A 25,989-nucleotide genomic window follows, 5' to 3' on the forward strand; every position below is an offset into this window, starting at 1 on the left:
TCTCCTGAATCTCTCAAGACAGTTCATTCAGAAATCCCAACACTGTGTTTCCTTGCTCAGATACCATATACAGAGAACATATTTTTACTTTTAAAAACTTCTTCACTACATACGGCAAATATTCTGCTCGTATCTAGAGCTGTATGATCTTCTGGCTAGATTCACAAGACTGACTAAAATGCAGCACACTGCCCTTCAGTTTGTGGGGCTTTTTTCCTGCTTTCCTTTAAGGGAAAAGGCATACTTTTCTCCTCCAGTGTATTTTAAAAGTCTCCCTTAAAACTTGGAAATACAACAGTTTCTCTGTTGTACTTATTTGCTATATGTTTCCACACCCCATTTGACAAGCAAGTTGTCATAATATATTGCTTTACAGTTGTGACATACTGTAGCATTTTAATTTTCTACTTTGTAGATTTTAATCCATCACAGCACATTCCGTCACCCACACTGTGCAGGAACAGTAGATATTTCACCAGCCAAGGGACAACGAACACAAAGATATTTAGTAGAGACAAAAGCCCTACAGAAATGCCAGCAAGCTAAGGGGAAGGAATGCATGATAAATGAAGAATGCAACCACAGAGATAACTGGTAGGGGCAATGAGCTTTGTGCAGTTCCACTCAAAAGCTGAAAGCTGATTACTTCCGTACAACATACTGGGCAGAATAAGGCTACTATTTTAAAGCAACTAACATGCTTTTGCTAAATAATGGACCATTGTCAGAGCCGCTATCCCAGGACAGCAAAACTACCCTTATTGCAATTACTATTCTCTAGTTGGAACGTTAGTTACCCGGATTTTCTACACTTAATTAACATCAAACCCCAGCTCACTTCTGATGTTCAGAAATACTGCATTCCACGCATAAACAAATGTTCTGCGTTTCCAGCTGAGAAGTGCTTCTGCTACTCAAAAAAAAAACCCCACAACCACACCACCAAAAAAACCCCCGCCACTCTATCTTTTCTCTGCAGTAACACACAAGAAGATAATTATTTTGAAAAACACATAGAAAAGGTATGTCAGAAAACTAACTAAAAACATTTATTAAAATCTTCACAGCACCAGTGGCTCTGCTAAACTAAACAGTATAAAATGAAATGCTATCCTCCATCTTTCCGCAACTGTCATGAACCCCTAAATTATCAGTGGACTATTAAGTGCTAAGGATTAAGCCTGTGACCAAACAGGACACTGACAGGTTTTTGTTTTGCCCTTTTTATGCCCAATTATTTAACCTTTATTAGGTAATAGTCACTGGTATTCACATGCAGTATTTTACAACGCAGACTTTCATTCCAGTTACAAATCCTGAATATTTAGCTGTGTATCTCTAACATGCTTGCACCAATTTAATTTTTTTTTTAAGCTGGTATTGCGTCCAAATGTGGGTAAATTTTCCAAGAACAACAAAACAGTGAATTGCCCTATAAAGCTTCCAATCCCTGCCAAGACATATGACAGTATTACGGTTTCCCCCAAAGAAAAAGTCACCAAAATATGAAAAAAATGAGGCAAAAGTATTGAACTTTCTTTAAATCCTTGTTCTGAGAGATGTAAAAAACTGGCGGAATAGGCAAAGTTGAAAAGGAAAAAGAAAAATCCTAACTTAAAAAAAAATTAAAAACCTAAGGTTTTCAAAGTTAACCATACAGAATCTTTTAAGTGTCAGTCGATTTTAATAAGAGAACGTTCTATCAGCACAAATTAAATAAGTGCATAAAATTACTGCGTTCAAGTCATCTTGTATCCCTGCACTATTGTCCTGAATATGTGCGAAACAGTTTGAAAACAATGAGGTTAAACAAGGACCCACTAAACTACACTACTAGATAGTATTTTTAAAATAGTACTAAATAAGAATAGATTACTTTTACAAAGCCATGAAAAAACACTGCAAGACCGACCTTCACAAAAGAAATACTTATGATAAGCAATTAGATTGAAGGACTTAGTGAAAAATTAATCTATTTCAAGTAATTTTTATTTTTTTATTATTTTTATCAGATTTTTTTTTCCAATCTCAACATTTATTTTTATGTAACCTTTTGTTCAGCTCTGAACATCTTCATTTATCTGACAGGAAATTCTGCATTCTTTCTTCACACTGAGTTCACTACTTCAGTACACTGAACTTAGAACACAGGTATGCAAAGCTCCGAATGTACTGACAGACTAGGCTGATAAGTGTAAATTTAGTTTATATATACTGAGGTTTGAGGAGAAGGGGGAAAAATGTAAAACAGTTCAATTAAACTACTGCAATTTTGTGTTTATACAAGTGTAGAACAGCGCTGACATTTAGCTTTATCTCTGCAAACAAATATAATAATCTTATGATAAAGTCTTATGTTTACCTAAGTTTTTATTACCTGTAAGCTATTCAATAGTAAGCAAATTACTCTTCCTAAAGACATTTCAGCTAGGAGGCTGGTTCCAGTTCTACTTTGAAAACTTTAATCACAAGAGTAAAAATTAAAACCAACAGATTTATCTTTAATTACCTTTTCTTGGCCTCTTCGTATTGCCAGTTCAGTCTTACTTTGTCTACGAGTCTTGTTTTGTCATCAAATCCAAACTTTTGCAGAGTTGAAGAGCAAGGAAGGAGGGGAAAGAGAGAGAGAAATGAGATTTTAAAAACACTCTCACAACAAAGAAAGGGATAAATTAGTTTCACTTGCTGGACTCACTAAAAAAAACTCAATGCTTTAAGTAATAACATAATAAAAATCAAATTTATGCTTTAGAAATACAAAACTGGTTATTGCTAAAAATACAGAAGATAAATGAGCCCTTTCAATAAATTATTATCCTGGAAATCGAGTGTTAGGAAACAGAATCAGTGATGAATGGTCAAAGCTTTTCTACTTTATCCAAGTCTAAAACACAAAGAGTATTTTTAATTGAAATATTTTACTACTTGATACAGCTATGTTATGGATAGTTTAATTAGAAGTAATTCAGATTATATTCCCTGTACTGTGATGTGTTACCCAGCACTTAGATCATTAGTGCATTTTAAACACTATTACAAAAACATCACCTGATCCTTGAACCAGTCGTGGAACGCGCATTTATGCTACAACTCCTACTGTATACAGTCCAGTTTCTACAGCAACTTCTCTCCATCTTAGGGCATCAGCAGTTCCCCTCTTCAAAAGTCTGTATACAGTCTAATACTTAAAACCCAAGTCCCTATTTAAGTGCATTGCTGCACCTTTGGATTTCTCATCTAACTGCTGCTTTTGCTCTCTTCATCATCACACATGTAAAAAATGCACCTCTTTTTTACTCACATTCCACTACTAATAATTCAGGAAAACAACTGACATAATTATGTAATTTTATTTTCCTAACAAAAAACCTACACCTGATAAACACAATTTTCAGACTGTACTTGGCTTGTCTTGGATGGCACTCAATGTGTATTGTGAATGGGAAAACGCTGCTATGTTCCTTTTGGTAATTCATTTTGGAATTCAATAATCACATCCACCACCAGTCTCAAAAATTACATCCCAAAGGCACCATCTACCTAACACACTGAAACACAGCCTAGTGTTAGCTAAGATTTCTTAGATGCTTTAGAAGTGAATCTTCTTAAAAACACAGATTTCCTCTTCTGTAGAGGCCCTCTGGAGACATCCAACTCAGCAAGTAGTCAGCAGTGAAAGAAGACAATAGAGGAGAAATGGGATGATAAAAGCCTACAATTAAAAAGTTACGTAGTTCAATAAAAATTTCTAACCAAATGTGGAATAACATCCAAACTATAGTACTATAACAAACTACAAACAGGTTGTCGTCTTGCTTTGTTGTCAATCTCATCCACCAAAGCAAACGTTTTATTGCTCAAGAACAGCTAGGCTGCCATAGTACTAGTGTAAGCCAAATTTTTATTATTTGGAATACACAATTTCATTCACACAGAACTATTTCCAAGGAATGCTAATATGTTCTTCTCAAATACCATATTTAAAGGCATATTTGAGCATAAAGGTATGACAGACAAAATCATAAGTTTTGTTAGTTTTTAAGAAAAATACTTTGAGACTCTAACAAATACTCCCCTTGTCTCAGACAGAGGAAAGGAACAGAGGTCTACCCTACATCTTTGATGTATATGAACAATGATGACAAGCATGATAAACACAACATTAAAAAAAACCCCAACCAACCAAACAAAACAAACAAAAAACCCCACATCCATCACTACTACCAGAATACTAACATCTCGTGCTGTTGCACAATCAAGTCTCCACTGCAACTTTAAGCTGGCTAAAGCATTTTCTTCCTTCCTGCATCATTACACATCTCAGTAAGTCAGAGCTGGTAACATGAAGAGAAGAGGTCTGTGGACACCTCAGCAAGAGTTATTGCTCAAGAGATGAACCTGCAGTCAGAAAGTGGTGACGTGAGAAGTGCTCTGCCGGGTTGGCTGAGTCTGGGAGCTGATTTTACCTGTCACTGACCCGCAAGCACACCGCTATGCCCCTGTGCCACGCTCAAGTAGCAGAACCACAAAGCCCACCACTCATGAGAGCTGCTCACATTCTCTGGAAACAATAAGCAAATGCAACTCCCTCACCACCAATATTGCTTTGCATTTTTTGCTCTGCTACAGCCAACACCTCTTAAATTAAAACAGGAAATAACAATGTATCACTAAAGCACAAAAGCAGCTTATTTTCTACAGCAAATGTCTCGCATAGGAACGCATACCTCTCCAGTGATGTCAGTCTGTGAACAAGCATCGCAGTGCTGTTGAGGTAAGCAGGAGTCACTGAGCGAACTAGAATTGTGCTGGAGATCCTGCAGGGAATCTGTAATACAACAGCTATTCCTGAATCCATCTGTTAACTTGGCCAGGCTCTACAGGAGAAGAGATTTAAAAAAAAAAAAAAAAAAAAAAAAAATAAAAAATCAGAAAAACTGATTTTTATAATTCTTTTATTAATAGAAAACAAAGAAAAAAATTCTATTTTAGAAATATGACAGGTAGCTTGCCTATAAAGAGCTATTTACAGAAAGTAAAATTCATCATAGTATTACTAACATGCAGAAGCTTTGCTTTGAAATAAACCTCTCCTTTTAAAAGATGCATCTAACAGTAAACAGATTTTAAATTATTTCTTTTAAATCTATGAATGTTTCAGCTTTTGTATGGCTTACAGTTCTTTAAATCTAGCAGCTGTCAACTTTCAGGTTAGCTGATAGGGAAGACAAACGTGATTCACCTGCCCTTTTGCCATCTTCTGCACAGGTTACATTCCTTAGCTGCTACTGCTATCACATCCAGCTTGATGAATACCTTGTATTGATTGTAGTTTTATGACAGCTGATTTCACCCTTGTGCTCTCTTACTCAAGGTTCACATAGTTAAGAGATATTTTACACTTTGGGTTAAGCAAGGGACATCTCTGAGATGTCTAGACGATGACACAAGCTGTGAGGGTAAAGCACACACCTCAAGCAGTCTTTAAGGGGAAAGGAGAACAAGAGAGAATCACACAAAATAGTAACTTGTTCGACAATACAAGCTTGGTTGGCAGGCTTTTAAAATTCCTTTAAAAAAAAAAAAGTTGTTAATATTGCTTTTATTTTCTGATTGTGCATTCTCTCTTTTTCAAAAATTACAGATAATGTAGTACCAATAACAAAACCACTGTGCAGGCTGTCATTTATGACAAAGGCCCTAAGTATTATGCATCAAAAGAACATTAAAAAAAAAAAATGTTAAAAAATTAAATTCTGTCCCCTCACCAGAAGATAAAGGGCAATCAAATTATGTGAAAAAGAATTTATCAGAAATTTGAAGAGCTGTATCAATTTATAAATCATAACATAATCAAACCACTTGGTTCTAAAAATACACATAAAAACTCTCAAAACTGCTTACTCCAGCGTGCAAACTACAGAATCAGAGACAAATCTGAAGCACCGCACAGGGAAAAGTCTGGCCCTCAGGAATCTCAGTGGCTCTGACAAGTGGTGATTTCCAACGAGCCCCAGTTACCGTCCATATCCAATTACCAGATTTCTCAGTCTTCAAAGCGCAGTTTACAGAGGATAACATACCAATGCTGCCTTTTCTTACGACAAATTCAACGAATGGAGCCAAGACGACAAACCTGTGTAACAGCAACTGGTCGCTGCTCACGGGAGCAGCAAGGCCGCCTTGAAGACAAAGGCACGCGGTTTCGGAGCCTAGGAAGCACCCATAGGAACTGCAGCAGGCCCGAAACCAGCCAGGAAAAGCCGCTTTTTCTGGTGGCCTCCATTTCTGCCATACGTGGTCCATCCCTTTGTTCTCATTATATACCGGTCCCTCCCTCAGGCCTGCCTCCACGAGATGAAAAAGAGGGAAAATACCCAGCCTGGTGCAGGACGAATGAAGGAGCGGGCTCCCTAGCCACAGGAGCGGGAGGCCTGTGCCCCCCCTCATGGCCCCCCCAGTCACACACGCTTTGTCTTCTTCCTATGAGGGAAAGGCAGGGTGAGATGTAGCTCCCTCTCCCGTCTCCGTCTGCTGGTCCTACAAGGTCCGAGCGGGGCTGGGATTTTGTGCTCAGCCCTGGCAGGGACAGCGGACAGCGCAGAGCGATGCCAGGCACACCGACAACGGGACAAGGCTACCGCTACTTGCCTCCGGAAGCTCAGTTTGTCTTGGGTCCCCCAAAAAAGCCAATTCTTCTACCTCCCAATTGAACTGTGCCACCTTAGTATGAAAGATGAAATAGTTTCTTCTCAGCCCTGAGACAGCAAAATTCAATTTCAAGTTATGTTGCCGAGAAGTCCCTAGCTAGCGTCCCTTTATCCTCCCAGACTTGCCGCAAAATTAACTGCTCCACCACATGGCAAAAAAAACAGAATGTCTTCCACTTTATGAAAACTGAAAATTGAAGACTCCTGTCTAACTCTCTTCTTCAAAACTCACTGGAAATCGTCCAGTCCTGTCACTCTCCTGCTGTATGGACAATCAAGATAGATCCCTAATGCGTTTATAACATGGAAATAACAATTTCAAAGAATAGCTACACAAACATCGAACATCTAACATGTCCTCTTCCCAGTAAAGCAGAGCCAGTCATATGAACAAAAATGGAGGATTCAGAAAGCCTGAGGTTTCTCCCAAATAAGCTATGTCCCGTTTGGCACTTTTGGCTAACACATAGTATGTTACAGACATACGTAACACCAAAGATCCCGATGCCAGAACTTTTGCCTCTATTTCAGCTACTTTATGCACTCCTGGTGTGCTCCTGACACCCTCCAGCACTTCCTTGGCAGCTAATGAAGGGCTGTTTGGCTGCTGGCCAGGCTTCCTATCCGGGTACACTTGCTGAACCCTGGATACTACTTAAAAATTACACAGCATTTGGCAGGTGGCAATCACCAAGAGGCATCACCTTAACTTACATCTACACGCATAGGTGACTATGCTCTAGGCTAAGCATATATGCTTTGAGTCCTAGCTGGATAAGTGAAAGCAAAGCCTCCAGCAATCCTAACATGGAAAATTATAACCTGAGTTAGCATACTTTTAGATAGAAACAATTTACATAAACTGTTAGGAGTAATATCCTCCCCAGCTATGTGGAAGAATCCACCTTTTGTCTGGGGTTTATGGATTGTTTATGGCAATCCCACAGAATCTGCCAGATCAGCCTATCAATATGGATGTGAAGTTCTAGGCACACCAGCCCAGACCTACCCAGAAAGAGAGAAATGAGCACTGTCATTTCATCATTGTCTGTTGCTATCTGATTTAGGAGCTCTCTGCCACATATGATTTCATTGCAGTTCCTATCTAACCTATTTAGCCTGTTTAATTGGTAAAGAAAAGAAAGGAAAAGAAAAAAAGAAAGAAAAAAACCACAAAAACCAAAATCCAATGCTTCCTAAGGATAAAGGACAACATTTTAAAAGCACATGCACATACTGGAACAAAAAAAAAAAGTAAGAAAGGGAAGGGGGGGGCAGGAAGAGGGACACACACACACACACACACGCGCTGCTTTCAGGAACCTAACCATGCACCTTGATTACTCAATCTTATATAAAAAGTTCACCCCCTTTTTTAGAGCTGTGACACTGCATATCTGGCTTGCTTTGTAACCCCAGCACCCAGTTTAAATCTGACCACTCTCTCCTTCCCTGGTCAGCCTTCTCTCCCACACAACTCAATCCAATTATCATCTTTCTATGACAGCTACAATTTTCCAAGCACCTACACACGACTGAGTCACTTCTACTATGTTTAGTTCTGCTGCTTACACTGGCCAGATTTAAATTAAGAAATAGTAAGAAACTGTCTATTTCCTTTCTCTGAAATAATAAATCCCCATCTGTTTACACAATACTTCAAACTCCTCTATAAACAGCTTTCAAAACAAAAAGTTTTTCGTAAGAAAGCTCTCGTTAGACCCCACCTGGAGTACTGTGTTCAGCTCTGGGGCCCCCAACATAAGAAGGGCATGGACCTGTTGGGGCAAGTCCAGAGGAGGGACACAAAGATGAGCAGAGGGCTGGCGCACCTCTCTTATGAAGACAGGCTGAGAGAGTTGGGGTTGTTCAGCCTGGAGAAGAGAAGGCTCCAGGGAGACCTTATAGTGGCCTTCCAGTACCTAAAGGGGACCTACAGGAAAGCTGGAGAGGGGACTTTTTACAAGGTCATGTAGTGATAGGAGAAGGGGTAACGGCTTTAAACTGAAAGAGGGCAGATTTAGGTTAGATGTAAGGAAAAAGTTCCTCACTGTGAGGGTGGTGAGGCACTGGAACAGGTTGCCCAGAGAAGTTGCGGATGCCCCATCCCTGGCAGTGTTCAAGGCCGGGTTGGATGGGGCTTTGAGCAACCTGGTCTGGTGGAAGGTGTCCCTGCCCATGGCAGGGGGGTTAGACCAGGTGATCTTTAAAAGGTCCCTTCCAACTGAAACCATTCTATGAAAGCTTGTTTTACCAACAGTAACTTTAAAATGTAGCATATTCGAGGACAAAATAATTTCAAAATTGATAGGAAATTAAAAATCAAATTCTGAACTCATTAGGAAGATACTTAAAACAGACTTGCACTTGTTTGACAAGGCTAAATAAAACCGTAACAATAATCTTCAACTAATCATAAAAAGGCAAAACACAGAAAAGTTTAGTGACAACAAAAATAATTTAATTTTTTTGGTCAAAATTTTAAAAAATATCAGGCAGGAAGCTGGATATTTTTGCAGAGCACAGTAAACTGGCAGAAACACACCATTTTTGCAACTGTAGGTACTGTAAACTATGGCATTTAATCCCTTACTACAATTGCAACAAAACATGCAGAATTGTTTTGCATGCTAGGCCTGTGTGGAACTTCTAGATTCTCCTGGGCTGTACGTCTATTATTGGATGCTATCACAACAGTTTGTCATTAATTACAAAAATGATACCTCCTCGACTGATATTTCCTGTATGTCACGTAGACCCATGAAGAAGGATGGCAACACTTTTCATTTTCACTTCCGTCTTGTGCAACCTCTACATGCTGGTGCTGCCAGCATTGCCCAATCCTTGATGCTAAGCTTGATCCTAGACTTCTAATTCCCTCAACACTGTATTTAAAGAAACTGCAAGTGCACCTAAAGTTGGTTTAATAGATATGATCTTCAAAACATCTCAATGTTTACAGCTAGATTTAGTGCCACTGAGGACTGCAAATGTAAGGAAAAGGGGAGGGGGGGGGGGGGGGGGAAATCTAGTGGGAGAGTTAAAACAAGGCCAGTAGTTAAGCTGCTCCAAGATCTCACACACAAGTCTTTAAATTACCAGTTAGTTTCCTAAAATGTGCGTCACTGCATCCATGAAGAACTGCCTTTCTAATCGTTTCTTGCTAGCCAGGCATGTGGAAGACTGAGAATTACTTTAAAACTTGGCCAACGCAAAATATCAAATATGTTAAAAGTTGCCAAGGCAGAAACTTTTCATAGTGACTTAAGTGTTCTGTCTACTTGAACAAGGATTTGTGGTCCATCAGCTGACCTTTGGGTAATGCTTTGGAGACTGAATAATTGTATAACTATGGATATTCATTATATGTAGGTTACAAGCTACACATATCATTTAACAATTAAAAAAATACCAGTGAAACACTACTGCAGAGAAAACGGAAAGAAAATGTTTGAATGGCAATATTAACTTAGTACGGTCCCAAAAATTTAGGTAACAAAGATGCCTTTTTCCATATAGCAGTTAGAAGACTGGGTGAAGATAACTGTCCTTGACACCCCTCTGTATCTGCAGCATATTTGGGCAAGTCTATACTGAAGTCCCTGCGGTGGCAGAGTCGTGGCTCTTTGATCAAGCTCTCATCACGTTAATAACGCAGACATAGCAACTGAGAGCTCGGAGCAGGATGCAGAATCCGTTCAAAAGTCTGGTCACTACTCAGGCATGTATCTCCCCACGATCCTCATGCACTCGTTTAAAGCTTTCATGATGTTTTCTGTATACATTGCATTTAATCATAGTCTGAGGACTTTGTGAGAACATTTAAAATTAACATGTGTCTTGATATGGGTACTTAAGAGGAGAATTTGGGGCAAAAAAAGGAGAACTGCCAAACTGTGGCATAGTGACACAGAGATCCAGTTTTGTGAAATGCTTATAAAAGAAAAAAAATCACGGTAGACAAACTGGTAAACGTTTTAGCACATGACTTCTCAGTCCTACTTCATTATAGGTAACACAAAGAGACATTAAACAAAATGAAAAACAAATACCATAAAACTTAAAGATTTTTTTAAAATGCAACATAATTACTCCATAGCAGTCTTTGATACAGTCAGCAGCAATAGAAAGCTATATTCAGTAAAGACACTGATCTAAATGTAAGAATAGTACATTATCTAAAACAAAAATAAGAAATGCATATAAAGTCTTGTGTTCACAGTATAGACAATGACTACTTACCTCTTTCGAGCTGCCTGCTATTAGCAATTATCAAACAGAAAAATCAGTGTAGGCCACCCACTTTCTTATTTGAACTTGGTAACCCCAATGCAAGCACAAACAAGAAAATAGAGGTAGGTTATTACTTTTTAGCAGCTATTTGTTCAGTAGCATATTTTTTACCTGCATAAGGTCCTGCCTTTCTTTTTCACCTGTGCATATAGCTTTCTTTATGGTTCGAAGCTCACTCATTATAGCTTGTGCTTCATCCAGTCTATAATTTGTATGAGCACTTGACATCTTACGATCAATCCTGTTGAAAAGATTAAGACAAATTCAGGAATTTTCACATAATCAGAAAGCGCATAGACATTTTAAGACCTGTTGTTCATTCATGTACCACTTTATTTCCAGGAATAAAATGATACTCTACTTGGAATTAACACAGCACTCAGTGCCAAGTACACTCTAAAGACAAAGCAATGCAATTACTTACCCAGGTTCTGCAGAACCAACAAATTTCCTGGTTTTAGTGTCCTAATACAGAGCGAGCTTACAGGTAGCGTCTGTGGACTATTTCACGCAACAGAAGTAAAATCAACCTAAAACTAACCTACACAGTAATAACTCAAAAAATAAAGATATTAGCAGTCCAGCTGTCATATTTTCCATGCAGCACTACACATCACAACATCTCTTCCAGGACTTCTATATGATCTTGCTTCAGAAGTTTCTAACACAGGCATTTCATTTTCTTGGGAAGAAATTTTTAATTCCTAAAATTTTATTGCAAATGCTTTCCTGCTGCTATGGGCATCTTTGAGTATCTCATCTAGAAGACATCATTGTCCTGCACTAAGGAACATCACATGGGACCATTCCAGAAGGTTTCAAATGCAAACTCAGCAAGGAGCAAGAGCGCTACTCACTACATGAGGCTGAAGTACTAATTTCCGCCTTGCCATAAAAATCTCTCATCTTATGTGGGACATCCACTGTCTGATCCGCTTTTTTTCCAGCAGTTTGCAATAGTAAAGGACAACAGATCAGGACACAGAAGCCTAGTCCAGTGTACCATCTTCATAATTTGCTTTGATTTATAGATGAAGAACAAGACCAGAGACTCTGCAGAACTTCCTACAACCACCATTTGGTCTCAGATTTACAACGAAAAGCTATGGGTTTTTAAGAGGCTACCCACAGCCATTAGTGAAAATTGTGTTAAATTCCTGTTAAAATATGAAAAACCTCAATTTTCCTGTTAATCTAGCATAGAAAGTGTGTATACAGAAAAAAGGTGGTATGTGTAATGGTCCCTAAGCTAATGCTAAGAATGAACATCTCCAGGAAAAGGTGACTCTGGTTAACAGAATTAAAGATAAAACATACATCGGTCATTACAGAGGGCATCAGTTTATAAAAGGATGTAGTAGGAGAGGGTACACTATACATAAATGACAAGAATACTCAAACTCTATTTAAAATATTGAGAATAACTAAAAGTTTCAAGGTAGGTATTATATTAAGCTAACAGTGTCAAGAACACTCACTCAGCATGTTCTGCCAGTTAAACAAAATCAGTGAAATTCCACTTGCAGCAGATTACTTGGTTTAAAATTAAAATATTAAAATGAAAAATCAAAAGGCTTGAATGAAAATCCCGTGGGTTTATTGTGCAGCTCACAATATTTAGGAAAAAAAAAAAATGCAGGTTGGGTTTCTATGGTTTTGGTTTGTTTGTTTTTTTCTGACAGTTCCTGCTTTTGGAGTCAACACAAAGTAAGTCTGAACCTCAACCTTCCTACTTAAACACAATTTTCCCCATGTTGCATAAGAAAATATATAAGCCTTTATGATATTTGGTTCAAGAACAAGAAAGGACTTAAATGTCATGTGGATTAAAGGGTTTTTTGGTTTGGTTAGTTTTGTTTTCCTTTTAAGATGTTTACTTGAGTCTTCACTAATTTATAGTTAAAATCCTGAAAAGATTAGATAACACCATGGTAAAACTACTAATCCAATTCATTAAAAGTTACATGAAAAAGATAACATGTGGTTTTATCTAAAGGTTACCTTAATGTTAAGAACATAGATTCTGCCCAAACATTAGACCTGAAAATGCCTCCTACAAAACTGCTCATTATACTGTTTGCCAGGTCCAAGGTGGCATTTCAGGAAAAGGAAATTATTTAATTTCAACCAGATTTTTGTCCAGCTACCCACATATTCATGTTCCTGGACGTCACTTCGGAGCCCAACTTATGAATTGGTATTTGTTTAAGGAAAAAATCAGAAAAATTTCTACTGCCAGAAATATTTGAGCTTAAATCAGTATTGCTGTCAACCCAAACTGACTTAAGTATCTTACAAAATTATTTGTTATTTATTGTCTGTTACCTCCTCTCATAAAGCTCTAGTTTTGAAAGCCACAAAGTTAACAGGAATCTTCCGTTTTATTAATGGAAAATAGCATGATACAAATACAGATTAGACCTTTGTATGAACAGAAAGAACATTCAACTAATACCCAAAACTATGAATAAAGTACACATTTTCTGAGGAAGATGTTTCTAGGATACACAGACTATTAATACACTTGCAATACTTTCAGTCCTATAGGGCAGTTTCCATGTTCCTCTATTGTTCTCCATGGGCCTTCAAATACACAAGACTCCCCCTACCCTCACCAAAGCACAGGTCTGTAGCTGAGTTAAAATCTAATTTCATTTTGTCAGGTCTCATGTGCTCTAAACTAGCCTGTAGCTACAAATTGTTTAGTCAGTCCTAATTCCCTGTCTCTCCCAACTTCTCTCAGCATTCACCCCGCTCTCGGAGCCAACTGGCCAAGTTTTCATTTCCTTTGTTGCTAAACGCCTTCCTCCAAAATTCCTGCCGTCGAGCAGAAGGGTCACTGAAAACACAGGGGAGGAGGAACTGCTCCTCCTCCTCAGACCCTGCGCCAGGTCAGAGGAAGGAGTTTGTTCCAGGAAAGGCTCATCTTTAACCCTGTAACTCTGGACTGCGATAGGATCAGCCGCACCTCGGGCAAAGGTGCCTGTGGAGGTTGAGGAACACTGTCACGCAGGGTGGCATTTTTGCAGGCGGTAAATGGTGAGCTCCAGAAAGTCTCCAGTGGGCAAAGGCAGACTGTGATGTCCAAAGGCTTATCACAACATTGCCAAATTTGGATGAAACAACAGAAAACACAGCCCTAATAAAAAGCTGCAGCACTACAAAGTTTGAAATTCTGATCGTACTGAAGTTGTAGAGGTATTAAAAAAAAAAACAAAAACAAAAAAACCACTTTAATCCCCTCTCCCTCCACAAAACCCCACTTTTCTCTAGTTGTTTTGTGGTTTGGTTTTTGGGTTGGGTCTTTTTTTTTGGTTTTTTGTCTCCTCAAAGATGGCTAAGCCATTTTACTAAAATTAAAAAGAACAGAAAACAAAACACAGTCCAAGGCAGACACTGTATGTGGAAAATGTCAATGCAAGACATTTGCATTTAACAAAGGCATCTGAATCAGACAGCAAAATAAATTGATGGAAATACTGAGCAACCTAACCACCCTCACGATAAAATATGTCTCTCCTCTAAGAGCTATACCCAGCAGAGGTGCCCAGGAAGTCGCATGGCAGCAGGTTCTGATACCTGCTCATAATGCCATTCTGGTCAGACTTTCAAAGCAAACATTCAGCCAGATGTAAAGTCCAAGTGTGACAGCTCCTAATGTTGTTCTTGGCTTATACTTGAAATAAAGTGAAGAACACGGCTTTAAAAAAGCTGAACAGGATGCATGCCATTCTCAGTTTGGCAGTTACTTGAAGATTTGACCTAGCACAAGAAGGAAGAAAAATTACGCAGACAAAAAGTTTAGAAAAGGTAACAAAAGGGGAAAATGTCTGAGATGTAAGAAACTTAAAAAAAAAAAATTCTGCATATTTATTTTAAAAAAGGAGCAATGAGTTTCTTTTTAGACAATATACTTACTTTGTGGATATGCAAAAACTAAAATACTTCAGCTTTGGTACTTGACTTGAGTGACCCTTCTCTCCTGACAAATACAAGCGGCAGGTGAGAGATCGCCCAGGGACAACCTAGAGCACACTTAGGCTTTTAGCCTGATTTGTCTGCAGACTACACAAGGAGGCTAGAGAAACTTCTCTCTTCAGTTGTTAGCGTGAGTACTCTCCAAATCGGCTCACTTCCAACTAGAAGCAAAATACTCAAAAGAAAGCACGTATCTCACCAGAAGGGCAATTAAAAAATTACTTAAAAACACAAAACAAAGAAAAACCAACAAGCCTCTGGTTCACAAGTGAAGTTGTCACTGCAGAGAGCAGAGCTCAGCAAGGCACAAACACTGACAGAAATTCACTCCAATCCTCCCCAGCTTCAGCAAGCAACAACAAATGCCACCCAGTGCACCAACAGGACAGAGGGTGACCGTAGCAATAGCAGCAATGAGCAGCACCGAAGCATTGAGTTTTCATACTTGAACTTTTAAACTAGATGATTAGAGAGACCACTGACTAATCAGATATGCTTTAAAGTAATTCCTCTCTTGTACGTCTCTCCTATACGGCATCCTGGAGTATGGGCAACTTCACTTGGGCTAAAATCCAAGACTAACATTTGTCATCTTAATCATTCGCAGACTTTACTTTTCAAAAAGTTGCACTATCTTAAATGAATTATATTAATTAAAACAATCCTGAGTTTCAAATGGCCTTCAAATACTTTCATCATCCTAGTCAACTGGTTAGTCCTTTTATAAAACAATTGAACCTACACCCTTAAAATAACTCAATAACCAGAAGGAAAACAAATAAAGTAGAAAAGGCAAGGCAATTCTTACTCACTTCAAGAAAAAATGATTAAGAATCTTAAGACAAAATTGCTTTTGTTCTGTTACTGCTTATGTATGTAGGCCACCATCCTAAAACGTTGACTATACTTAAATTATTACTTAAAATATTTGCTGTTTCAATATACCGAGTGCTTTATTTTACTAATTTTCAGTTAGTATCATACATTAACGATTCCCCTAACTACCTGTAAATACTTAGTGTAGTCAATAAAAATATATTTATGCCTGACAATTATTACATTATATCTGCCAATGAAGGATTTTGGCTGAAAAAGTTTTCTTCTCTGAAGCTTTTAAAGTGCATTGTAAAACAAAAGAACGTTGTAAGCTTAAAAAAAAAACCAAACAAAAAACCCAAAACAAACCAAATCCCAAACAATATGAAGTGCATGGGCTACTCCCTCTCCTTTAAAAGTTAAATCTGAGTATGTCCCTTTATATCATTTTGTTAACGTAATACCAATCAAAATCAAAGTTGGAAAATAAGTAACCTAATTGCTCCAGGATCCCTGAAACTTTGCCAGAATTCCTGAAGCGAAAGTGCGTGCCCATACTTTGTAGCACCAACACAATAAATCCGAAGCTTCAAAATATTTCCACAGATACCGTACTTATGCTGCAAAACGGATTAGACATGCAACGGTTCCAACGTTTTTCAGGAAGTGCCTGCATTAGGCAGTTCGTTCACATGCATGCTGGAAAAAATGCCAAGATTTCTAAATGCATGGCCACATGTCCAAGGCAAACGCAAGAGCTGTTCAACACATGGTCTAGCCCCTGGCCTTGTTGAACAGATCTGGAAGCCACAACAACCTGTGTTTACCTGCCATCTTTTCCATGGCCTGGCAACCTCTCTCCCTACCCCACCGGGCATCCTGCGTACGTGCTACGTGTGTAGGTGACTAAGCAGCGCACAGATGGAAGTCACTCAGTTCCCATCTGATGGCCTGTCGGAAGAGCGGCAGGGAGAGGGTCACCACAACAGGTCACAACCTTTGCCACCACTGAGCACAAAGCAAACAGAGCACCGGCTGCCTAATAGCCCCGGGGGCAGTGGCAAATTGCCCCAAGCTGCCTTTCCGCACAGGGAGGAGACAAGGAGTCGCGTTTACATGCACTCATTCTGCAGACATGCAACGAAATCCGAAGTCTCACAGACCATCAGATTTGCAGTACAGGCACAAATCAGCTATACCGTGCAGAATGAGACGGCCTGACCATAAGGTAAAAAGAAGCAGCAGTGTTGTGGTGTACAGCCTCCCCCCAGGAGAAGTACTGTGCCCAGCCAGAAAGCCTCGGTACTCTTCACAGGAAAACTACTCCACTGCATGGTGCTTTGGGCTGTGCTCCAGGCACTGGGTATCTCCAGAAAATGTTTGGAAAATATTTTAAAAATCTAATTCCACCTCGACAACATCTTCAGAAGAGTTAAAGAACAGGGCCTATAAAACTGTTTTTGCACGTGGATCTGTAAAATCACCACTCCAACCAATTCTGTCCAACCCTTCTTCCATCGTTTCACACTGTTCTCACCCCGCATCACTATCATAGCAGAAACTCTGAAGCAAAGCAATTAAGAGGTTTCAACTTTTTTTCTTTTTTTTGGCAACACTTTTCTAAGAAATTCATTCCAAGGCGAATAAAGTAAAGAAAAAAAGATCCTCCCACAAACTATTAACTTACTCTTGCAGAGTTTCCACTCCTTTTTCCTTATATTGCAGCTCCTGCTTCATCTGTGCCAATTCTCGTTTTAGCCTAGAAAGCTGAATATAACAAGATAATTTAAAGTAATAATATGTAACAGAAACTTTCATAATAAAAATTGTTTTTCAAATACAAAATCTTAAGTTACTTTAAAAAATTGGAAGTGATAATCTAAGTTCCCTTCTTTTTTTGCTTTAAAATTTGCATTAAAATAACAGAAGACTTTCTGAAATATCTAAGACCCAGTCTAATAGCAGTCACAACATTCAGCTTTCAAAGTATCTATTTCCTCATCTATTCTATTAGTTAGCTTATGCTAACAGCTAGCAAGTTTCAATCCATATGATTCTTCTTTTCCCCTTATAGCAGACAGACACCTCTCAACTGTCTTCAACTCTTTAGTCAACTTCAAAAAAAGACTGAACATTCAACGCTGTTAATTTTTCAATCTGGGAAAACAAAATCACTGGCAACAGAACTGGCCTCTCTCCCAAAAATGGCAGCTTGATTTTCTACAGTTATCTTCATATTGTCCTGCCCTCTCAATCCCCCCGCCAATTACCTTGATCCAACTAGTGAGCACGAATCAAAAGTGACAAAGCAGTGATGTCTCCAAAAACACATTTTTGTGGTTTTATGAAAACAGTGACCTGAGTAGGTTGGGCAGACGTTACAAGAGCACTATCAGCACTACCAGACAAATGGGGGGGAATGGAGGTGTTTCAGTGTGTGGTGGTGAGGTGTAAGAGAGCCCAAAGAGGGGCAGGGATGGAAGAAAAAAGCTCTCTCTTCTCAAGCTATCAAACTTGGTACCTTTTCTAAAATTCACCCAGAGTGCTCTTGACTTTCACATGTACATCAATAAATGACAAAACCATTACTAGAAAAAGAGTAAGGAAAAGAGAGTAAGGAAAAGAGAGTAAGGAAAAGAGAGTTTTAAAAAAGAGTAAAAGAACAGAGGAAAAAAAAGTTTTTAAAAAAAAGTTTAAAAAAAAAGTTTAAAAAATTCCTACATAACCAGGCATAGATTAATTTTGTCAGCTCTACTCCAAGAGCAAGTGGCTTCACAGCAGTTCCAGGGACGTAAACCGTGACTGTCAGAGTCTCACTATCCTCTGTGGCCCCCCCATTCCCCATGTGTTCTTGCCCTTCCTCAAAACCCATCACACCAGCCCCCAAAACACTCCTATACCCTCACCAACTCTTTCAACGCTTGCCAAAAGTAAAATTAAAAAATGCATCACTAGTATCATGTACGCAAACACTTTATAGTGCATATTTTATTCTATTACCTGAAACAACTCAATGCCTATGGACACATTCAGTTGAAACAGGTTATCCTATGGACTTAGGAGATCATTATGTTTTAAGGTGCAGGAACAGAGATAAACAGTCATATAAGTGAAGACCTTGACTATTTTCTTTAAATATTATTTAAATAAATAAGGCTTATTTTCTCCTTTAGAATATGCTGACACTTAGAGTATGTGAAACAAGCAAACACTAGTCAGCACGTAGTAAACATATACAGATAGAATAAATGCCTTTGAAGGGTGGTGAACGGGATTTATTTTCAGAGGCACTCATGTGAAAAGTGGTCACTACAACAAAAATGGAACACTATCCTGCAAAGATAAGTATTTTTTATTTATTTTGTGAGCTGAATGCCTGGCATGCTAAACCCCATTTTATCCTTTAATAAAAAGAAACATAGAATTTAGAAATAGGTTCTAGAGCTTAATATTATAAACTGCTTTTTGTAATTGTTTATGACTGCTATATCAATTTGCTAGAAACCAACGTGCAGACTTAAACTCTTTGCTAAAACAGTGTGGGAGAAATCAAAGAAGTCAACTATTCTTCCTTCAGCAAAGACAGTACCAAAAGCATGACTCTAGTTTAAAAAAAATAAAATCTAAAAAGGGAACATTTTTATTACAGAACTGCCTATCACTGTCAGAATGCTTGAACTCCCCTCCCCTCATAGAGGACCTCTGGCCACATCAGCTGAAAAGTTCTATTTGGCCAAGATGTCTACTGAATTGTGAACAGGTTTCCAAACAAATGGCTAAATCTAGAGTTCAATGACATCCATGGAACCCCACTGAAAATGGGTAAATGGGAAAATATAAAGACAGTGGGTTTTAACTGCACATAATCAAGAAAGAATTTGGCTGCAGAGTATTTACTACTTGTGGCAGTTTGCACATGGAAAGCAATTTCTGAAAGCTTGGCTGAGTTTGCCTCTGACATCCGTGACAAAAATCTTTATGCTTGTAACATGGAAAAAGCATTACTTTGCAAGTCACTGAAATGCAGTAAATATAGAATATATTGTTCATAGAACAATAGGTCAGAGTAGAAAAGCAGTTTATAATATTATATTTCCAAAAATGTATGCAACATCCAGTGTAAATGCTGAAGTAAAAGAAAAACACATAGTCCTCCTCCCTTCCCCATGCCCAATTCATATTTTTACAAAATGAAAAAAGATTACTCACTCTGTCACGACGGCTGGCTATTTCTGCTTTAATCTGATATGGGTCATATTTGGTATTAGTTGAAAATCCAGAGAATGCTAAACAGATGGAAAACAGCATTTTACATTTTTTTTTTCTTCTTCTTTAATATGCTTGTTAAGATGTGGCACTATTTAATAGACCATAGCATTCATTCTTTGTGTTACATGTCACTAGGTTTTAAAATAACCCTCTGTGCTAGTACCAATCAAGAATTACCTTTGGCCTGCCTGAATTCTTTTTTGTCCTCAACAACAACAAAAATTGTATATAGTAGCACTGCATATTGCCTAAAAGCAACTAGCTTCCATGACAGAACAGTGGCATTTACTGATGCAAGCAATTTGTGCAACATCAACAATTGCTAATTGCTTCCTACGTATGATGAACTGAGAGTATGATAGAGACTAAAGTAACAAAACTATTGTCAGAATAAAATTCAAATCAGCTACAGAGAGAAGTTGCCTCCTAAAGCAACAGTGTAGGGAACCGACATAGAGATCAATCTCTGGCAAGTGAGATCTTAACACAGTGTATCTAGAGTCAGGCAATGATTTCAAGCTGTGGCATTACAAGCTAAATCCTAGACAGATGAAGTAAAGGTCCTAGAGGATAGGCTAGGCAAGACCAACCATGATTTATCGAGTGAGCCATTCACGGCAGCACTGGCCCACTGAAAAATGCCTGGTATGTGAGTGGATGGGGTTGTGCTGTTAGACCTACCATCCTTTTGTAGAGCTGAAGGCTGCTGCTTTCAAACCCATATTCGTGTCTGCGTTGCACTGAGCCTTTCAACTCTCGAAAGAATACTGCAACGCCAAGGTCATGTCAAGCGTGCAGGAACTTGCCAAAATGAGTAGTCATGCCTGGATTAATTCTCTAAATCCAGGATTTTCTATGGATTTTTTTTTTTTTTTTTTTTAAAAACAGTGCTGATCACAACTGAGTCACAAGACTGCTGCATGGGCACCTCCCTGCCAACCCACAACCGCTGAGCTCACACCACCTCCCACTCATGAGCACACGACACTGAGTCAATGGCAGCACCCACAAGCAAAGAGGAGGAAAACAGTTTGTGAAGTTTTAGTTAACACAACAGACTGAAACAAGTGATGGTGGAGGCAGGAATATTTGCAATATAAGCACCCAACTTTGGCCATCTAATTGCACTCGAATCAGGAGCCTAAGATTTCTGTAAAATAAATGGAGAAGCATCCATCCCAGAATGGAGTGGAGGAGCTGAATTAAGAAAACACAAGTGGAGAAGCCTTGGGGAATCTGAGCTGACAGCATGATTAATCCCCAAAGGGATTTTTTTTTTTTTTTAAATATATCATCTGACTAATCAGTCCATCCCATTTTCTCAAAACAGATGCATATGATCTTAAACCAATATAAAATATATTAACATATCTGTAGAAAATTATTTTTTCACCTCAAAACAAGTGAAAGGTTTCATTAAATGATTTTACAGTATCTCATTATCAATTCCAGATATACCCCAAAAAAAAAAAACCTGAGAAGACTGAGAAACATAAAAGTCAATTGACACAGCATTTGCATTCATGCTACAGATAAGCTCCAATTTTGTCGTTTTCAGTCACATTTTGTTGCTGTTTCCAAGAGCTTTAAACATATGAAAAACAGGTTATATTCTTCTAGTATATTATCTTCAACAGAAGTTTCTTTCTGAATATTCACCCGAAGTAATTCAACAAAATATCCCACAGAACTATTGCAAATTTTCAAAACAAAAAGCCCAAGCTCCTAGAAAAGTATTGTAATAAATGCTATTTTGATTTTATAATCTAAATAAATACGATGACACTATCTTTTACCCTATTCCAAGTCTTTAAACAGTAGTTAAACACTCTTTAAACAATAATTTCTTTTTTAAAATTTCTTTTTCTTAATATGAAAAAAATTTAACCTTTCTTAATAATTCTTAAGAAACTTGAACATAACAGGAAGAAATAAGACTAGTCACAGCTGTTCAGTTATGTCACAAACTAAATCACAGAATACATATATTCAAAACTAAGCAAAAAGATGAGATAATCCCAGTTCAACAGTAAAAGAACACTTGGTCAAGACCATCTGGGACACCTCAGCCCTAGAAAACATCTTCTATTCAGGATTTTGGCATACATATGAATTACCTTGGATCAATAAATACCACTGGATGAGTAGCTAAACGCTTCTATCCAGATGCCTGCTTTAACCCCCCCCCTCCAGTCAGGTTTCTTGAACATTTTCAGAAAGGGCTAAGCAGATCTTCCCATACTTGTCAAGTACTTGGCATTTACCAGCAAATCCTGCAGTTAAACAATCGCTGTACACACAGCAGCCACTGAAAAGCCACCAGTGCAGTGAAACTCCACTACGTTTCCACATGGCTGGTGGGTATATCCATTTGATACACTTCTTTGAACTAGACTGTTTTGACTCTTCAGCAAAGACACCTTTTTCCTGTTGCACCAGCCAACAGCCATGACAGTGGTGCAACAACTTCAGGTTTCAAAAAAAGTGTATAATCTACTCCAAGCTACCAGAGACATCTGAAGAATGAAAAGGGCAGGAAATCAAGGCTCTATGACCTATACCACCGGCATTAGGATCAGAGACTGGCATTCAAGAAGGAGGTGCACTAACGAAACACTGCTTCCTACTTCATGGTCAGAGGTACTCTTGATCACAACACCTCATCCCTAACTCTTTACAGAAGTCGATAAAGCGACCATGGATTCTCAGAAGGCTCCCCCCTCCCATGTTGAGGGTGAAATAATATATGAATTTAGGAGTGCAAGTAGGTGGCTGGTCCAGCAACATTCAGTCTTGTCTTTGTTACCTTGCATTGAAGCATCACTACAGCTGGCTCCGAGATGGCTAGAGATGCTAGCTGGAACATATCCCTGTTTAATGTTAAAAAGGCATATTCTAATAGACCTAACAGGAAATGGAAGTCCCTGAATAGCAGTTAAACGATAGTGCCTCACTTCTGTAGTCAGGATCTTCATTCAGAGGAGAACCGGACGATGGAAACACTTCACACTATTTCTTACGCCACATGTTGTGAGAGGCAGGTGGGTAAATCAAGAAAAGACTAGTAAACTCACAGCTGGCATAAGAACGGCTGTCATCCTCACACATTTTGTGCAATTGTTGATATTCTTCTTGGGCTAGTTCAAAACGCTGCTGCTTTACTTGGTAAATCTCTTTCTTGGCATTGAGTGCCTCCTGGGCAACAATTAAATATTCCTTTAGCATGCGTTCCTGCTCCCTTCTCCATTGCTCCCTTGGGTCCTCGATTTGTGTGAGCTCTGAGGAGAAAAGCATTAAAAAAATAAACAAATAAATAAATTGTAAGACACTTTAGCCTACAAAGTACAAATTATTTTAAGGTCTGTTCTCAACTAGCACACCTAACACTACATTGCTCAAAATCACTCCAGCCTGGACAAGAAGTAGTAAGGACACAGAGTGGAAGAACAGGGAAAGCCCTTTCAAATATAAAAGGCATTTAAATTTGATTCTTTTCTTTACAAATTAGAGTAAACCCAAAGAAAACAGTGTTTTGGCTCTAACCTTCCCTCGTAGCCAACTTCAAAATTCTGAGAACTACCTAAAACCCCAGAACCATGTAGGAGAGTGAAAGGTATCTCAATGCTTAACCCATAACTCTATAAACGGTTGGAACAACCTTAGAGATACTACATACAACTTCACAAGTATAACATCCTGAAAGGTCAGTGACTACACCTGTGTAACTAAGGAGAATAAGGTCATTCAACAGAAGTTAGCATTTTAATCTCAAATCCATAAAAGCATTTAAAACGGTTCTTTTTTTGTCTTAAGAAACAGCACTCTCATGCTTTCCCTTTCCAGGATTTCGAACAGTTCGTATTCAAACACAATAAAAAATAGGTTTCCAGTACAAACTCTTTCCCATATATATGGATCTTCAAAGTTATTACCATGCAACAGCATCTTTGCAGTTGCAAAGACACTGGAGGAGGACACGTACATTAAAAACCTAAAAAATTATTGGTTCGTTTGTTTTCTTTTTGTGGTGATGCTCAAGCTAGCAAATATGTTTTACATAAGGATGTCCATGTAAAGTCTCGTGTTTAAGTGAATGTTAATTTCTGACGATTGAGGCTCTACCGGTAAGAAGTTGCTGCAGATGCAATGTCAGTGTTCAAAGCAGTGACAGAACCTGCAGCACAGTCAGGAGGTAAACACCTGGTCATTTTTCCAAACTTTGTTTCTGACAAGAGATGAAAGCCAGTTATGTTTTGTATTATCTTCTGTATGTAATTCAGTATATTGGTGTCAGTGTCGAAACAAGAAACTTATATAAAAGATTTGGCCCAACACATTAAGAACTCCAATGGTGTCAGGGCCATGCTAGCAGCTCTACTATTTGAGAGCCATCTGAAAAGTACACAAACAAAAACACGAAGCTCATCTATGAACAGTACTTCCAACAGATTTGTATATCAGGTTTCTAATAACCTTTTCTCTCAACAGCTGTAACTTTTCTCTCCCCACAACTCCTCACATTGCAAGAATATAAAGACTGTCCCTATAGTTCTGCAACTTCTCCCCACATCCCAGGGAACCTCGATTCCCAGCAGCACCTTCTGGCTCCAATGCCCCCAGACTACCTCTGCAGCCCAGGACAGGATGTGCTGTGGCTTGTTCCAGTCTCCATAAATCCTTCTCTGCACGTAGGGCAAGCAGAAGAAAACAGAGTTCACATTGCAGCCTATCCTTTACTGACAGCATGGTAATTTGCAGTGCTATCTCATATGTCCGTAAGTATTCCTGAAATCTGTGCAAATTTAATATTCCTAAAACTGCTAATCCCCTATGGAAACTATGCAGAAATTAATAAATATTTACAAGACAGAAAAGGTGGATCCTAGTAAGTGTCTCTTTTTTAACAGGAAATTAATTGTTCTAATCTCAATAAACAGCCATGGCTAAAATGTTATGTTGTATCACACATTAAGTTTCTGAGGTCCTATACTACAGGACACTGCATCTCTTACCAAATTATTTCAGAATACTTCTCAAAAGCTAGCAGCATTCTTCTGAGGCAGAAAACTTCTTCAGTACAGTAGTAACATTCTCTTCTGTTTTATAAAGTACAGAGGCTTCACTTTGCCCTGGATTTCTACACAAGTTTGCCATGTAACAACACAACTAAAGCTACATTGTATGATAAAATTCACTTTCTTAATTTCTCTATAACCAATTAAAACAAAACAAAACACCCCGCCACCCCAAAATCCCCACTACAGTAATTCAAGAACAGCCCCAGACAAATGCAGAGAATATATTATTCTCTCACTGGGGAATGCCCAACTGGTTAAAGGAGACTTCAAAGGCTCCGAAGACTCTGAGGAGGAGGGAAAGGAATTCTGCGGCTGGCAGCCGCCAAGGTTTTTAAGCAATGGTTGGACAAGAGCCAAGAGCAGCTTAGTAAGGGTGTCAACAAAGTACTGAATTTACAGAACAAGATGGAGATCAGGGTTGGAAGCACCATTGAGATTTACAGAAGATTCCTCTGTTCCTGGAGTTTTTCAATATAAATGGAAAGTTATTGCCTAGAAATCTTTTTATTACTTTCTGGGTAAACAAACATAGCAAGAGGCTTGGAAAAAATCAGATGTATTACTGTTTTCTTTTAAAAGGTGGAAGGGCCAAAAGCTTGAGATGGTGCATAAAGCGTGAGAGGTCCCTGGTAAGCATAATGCTAGAAAGACTCTCTTTGAATTATCCCTTGCGTTTTCTCACAATATATCTTGAAACCGAAGCACTTCTACCTGTTTTGTCAATTAACACAGAACTCCAATGCTGTATAAAGCATTTAACCTGGTCAGCCACAAAAGGCAGTTGGAATGTTTTGATGTGGAAGTTGCCATTCCAAGTATTTTAGACATAGTTCAGAATACAATGT

At 38.5% G+C, this 25,989-nt stretch overlaps 1 protein-coding gene across 4 annotated transcripts in view; it reads right to left on the reverse strand.

Moving 5' to 3' along the window:
- The window catches only part of WWC3 (WWC family member 3), a 104,540-nt gene that overhangs the window by 37,765 nt on the left and 40,786 nt on the right, over positions 1 to 25,989 (reverse strand). For all 4 annotated transcript variants that reach the window (XM_052773873.1, XM_052773872.1, XM_052773870.1 and 1 more), the window contains exons 3-8: positions 23,141 to 23,344; positions 20,007 to 20,083; positions 17,485 to 17,564; positions 11,115 to 11,244; positions 4,728 to 4,877; positions 2,510 to 2,583 (exon numbers count right to left, since the gene is read on the reverse strand). In XM_052773873.1, the coding sequence (XP_052629833.1) occupies positions 2,510 to 2,583; positions 4,728 to 4,877; positions 11,115 to 11,244; positions 17,485 to 17,564; positions 20,007 to 20,083; positions 23,141 to 23,344 (715 nt within the window). The remainder of the gene's footprint in view (positions 1 to 2,509; positions 2,584 to 4,727; positions 4,878 to 11,114; positions 11,245 to 17,484; positions 17,565 to 20,006; positions 20,084 to 23,140; positions 23,345 to 25,989) is intronic.

The sequence above is a fragment of the Harpia harpyja genome, chromosome 22 (genome assembly GCF_026419915.1).
Source record: "Harpia harpyja isolate bHarHar1 chromosome 22, bHarHar1 primary haplotype, whole genome shotgun sequence".
Classification (NCBI taxonomy): domain Eukaryota; kingdom Metazoa; phylum Chordata; class Aves; order Accipitriformes; family Accipitridae; genus Harpia; species Harpia harpyja.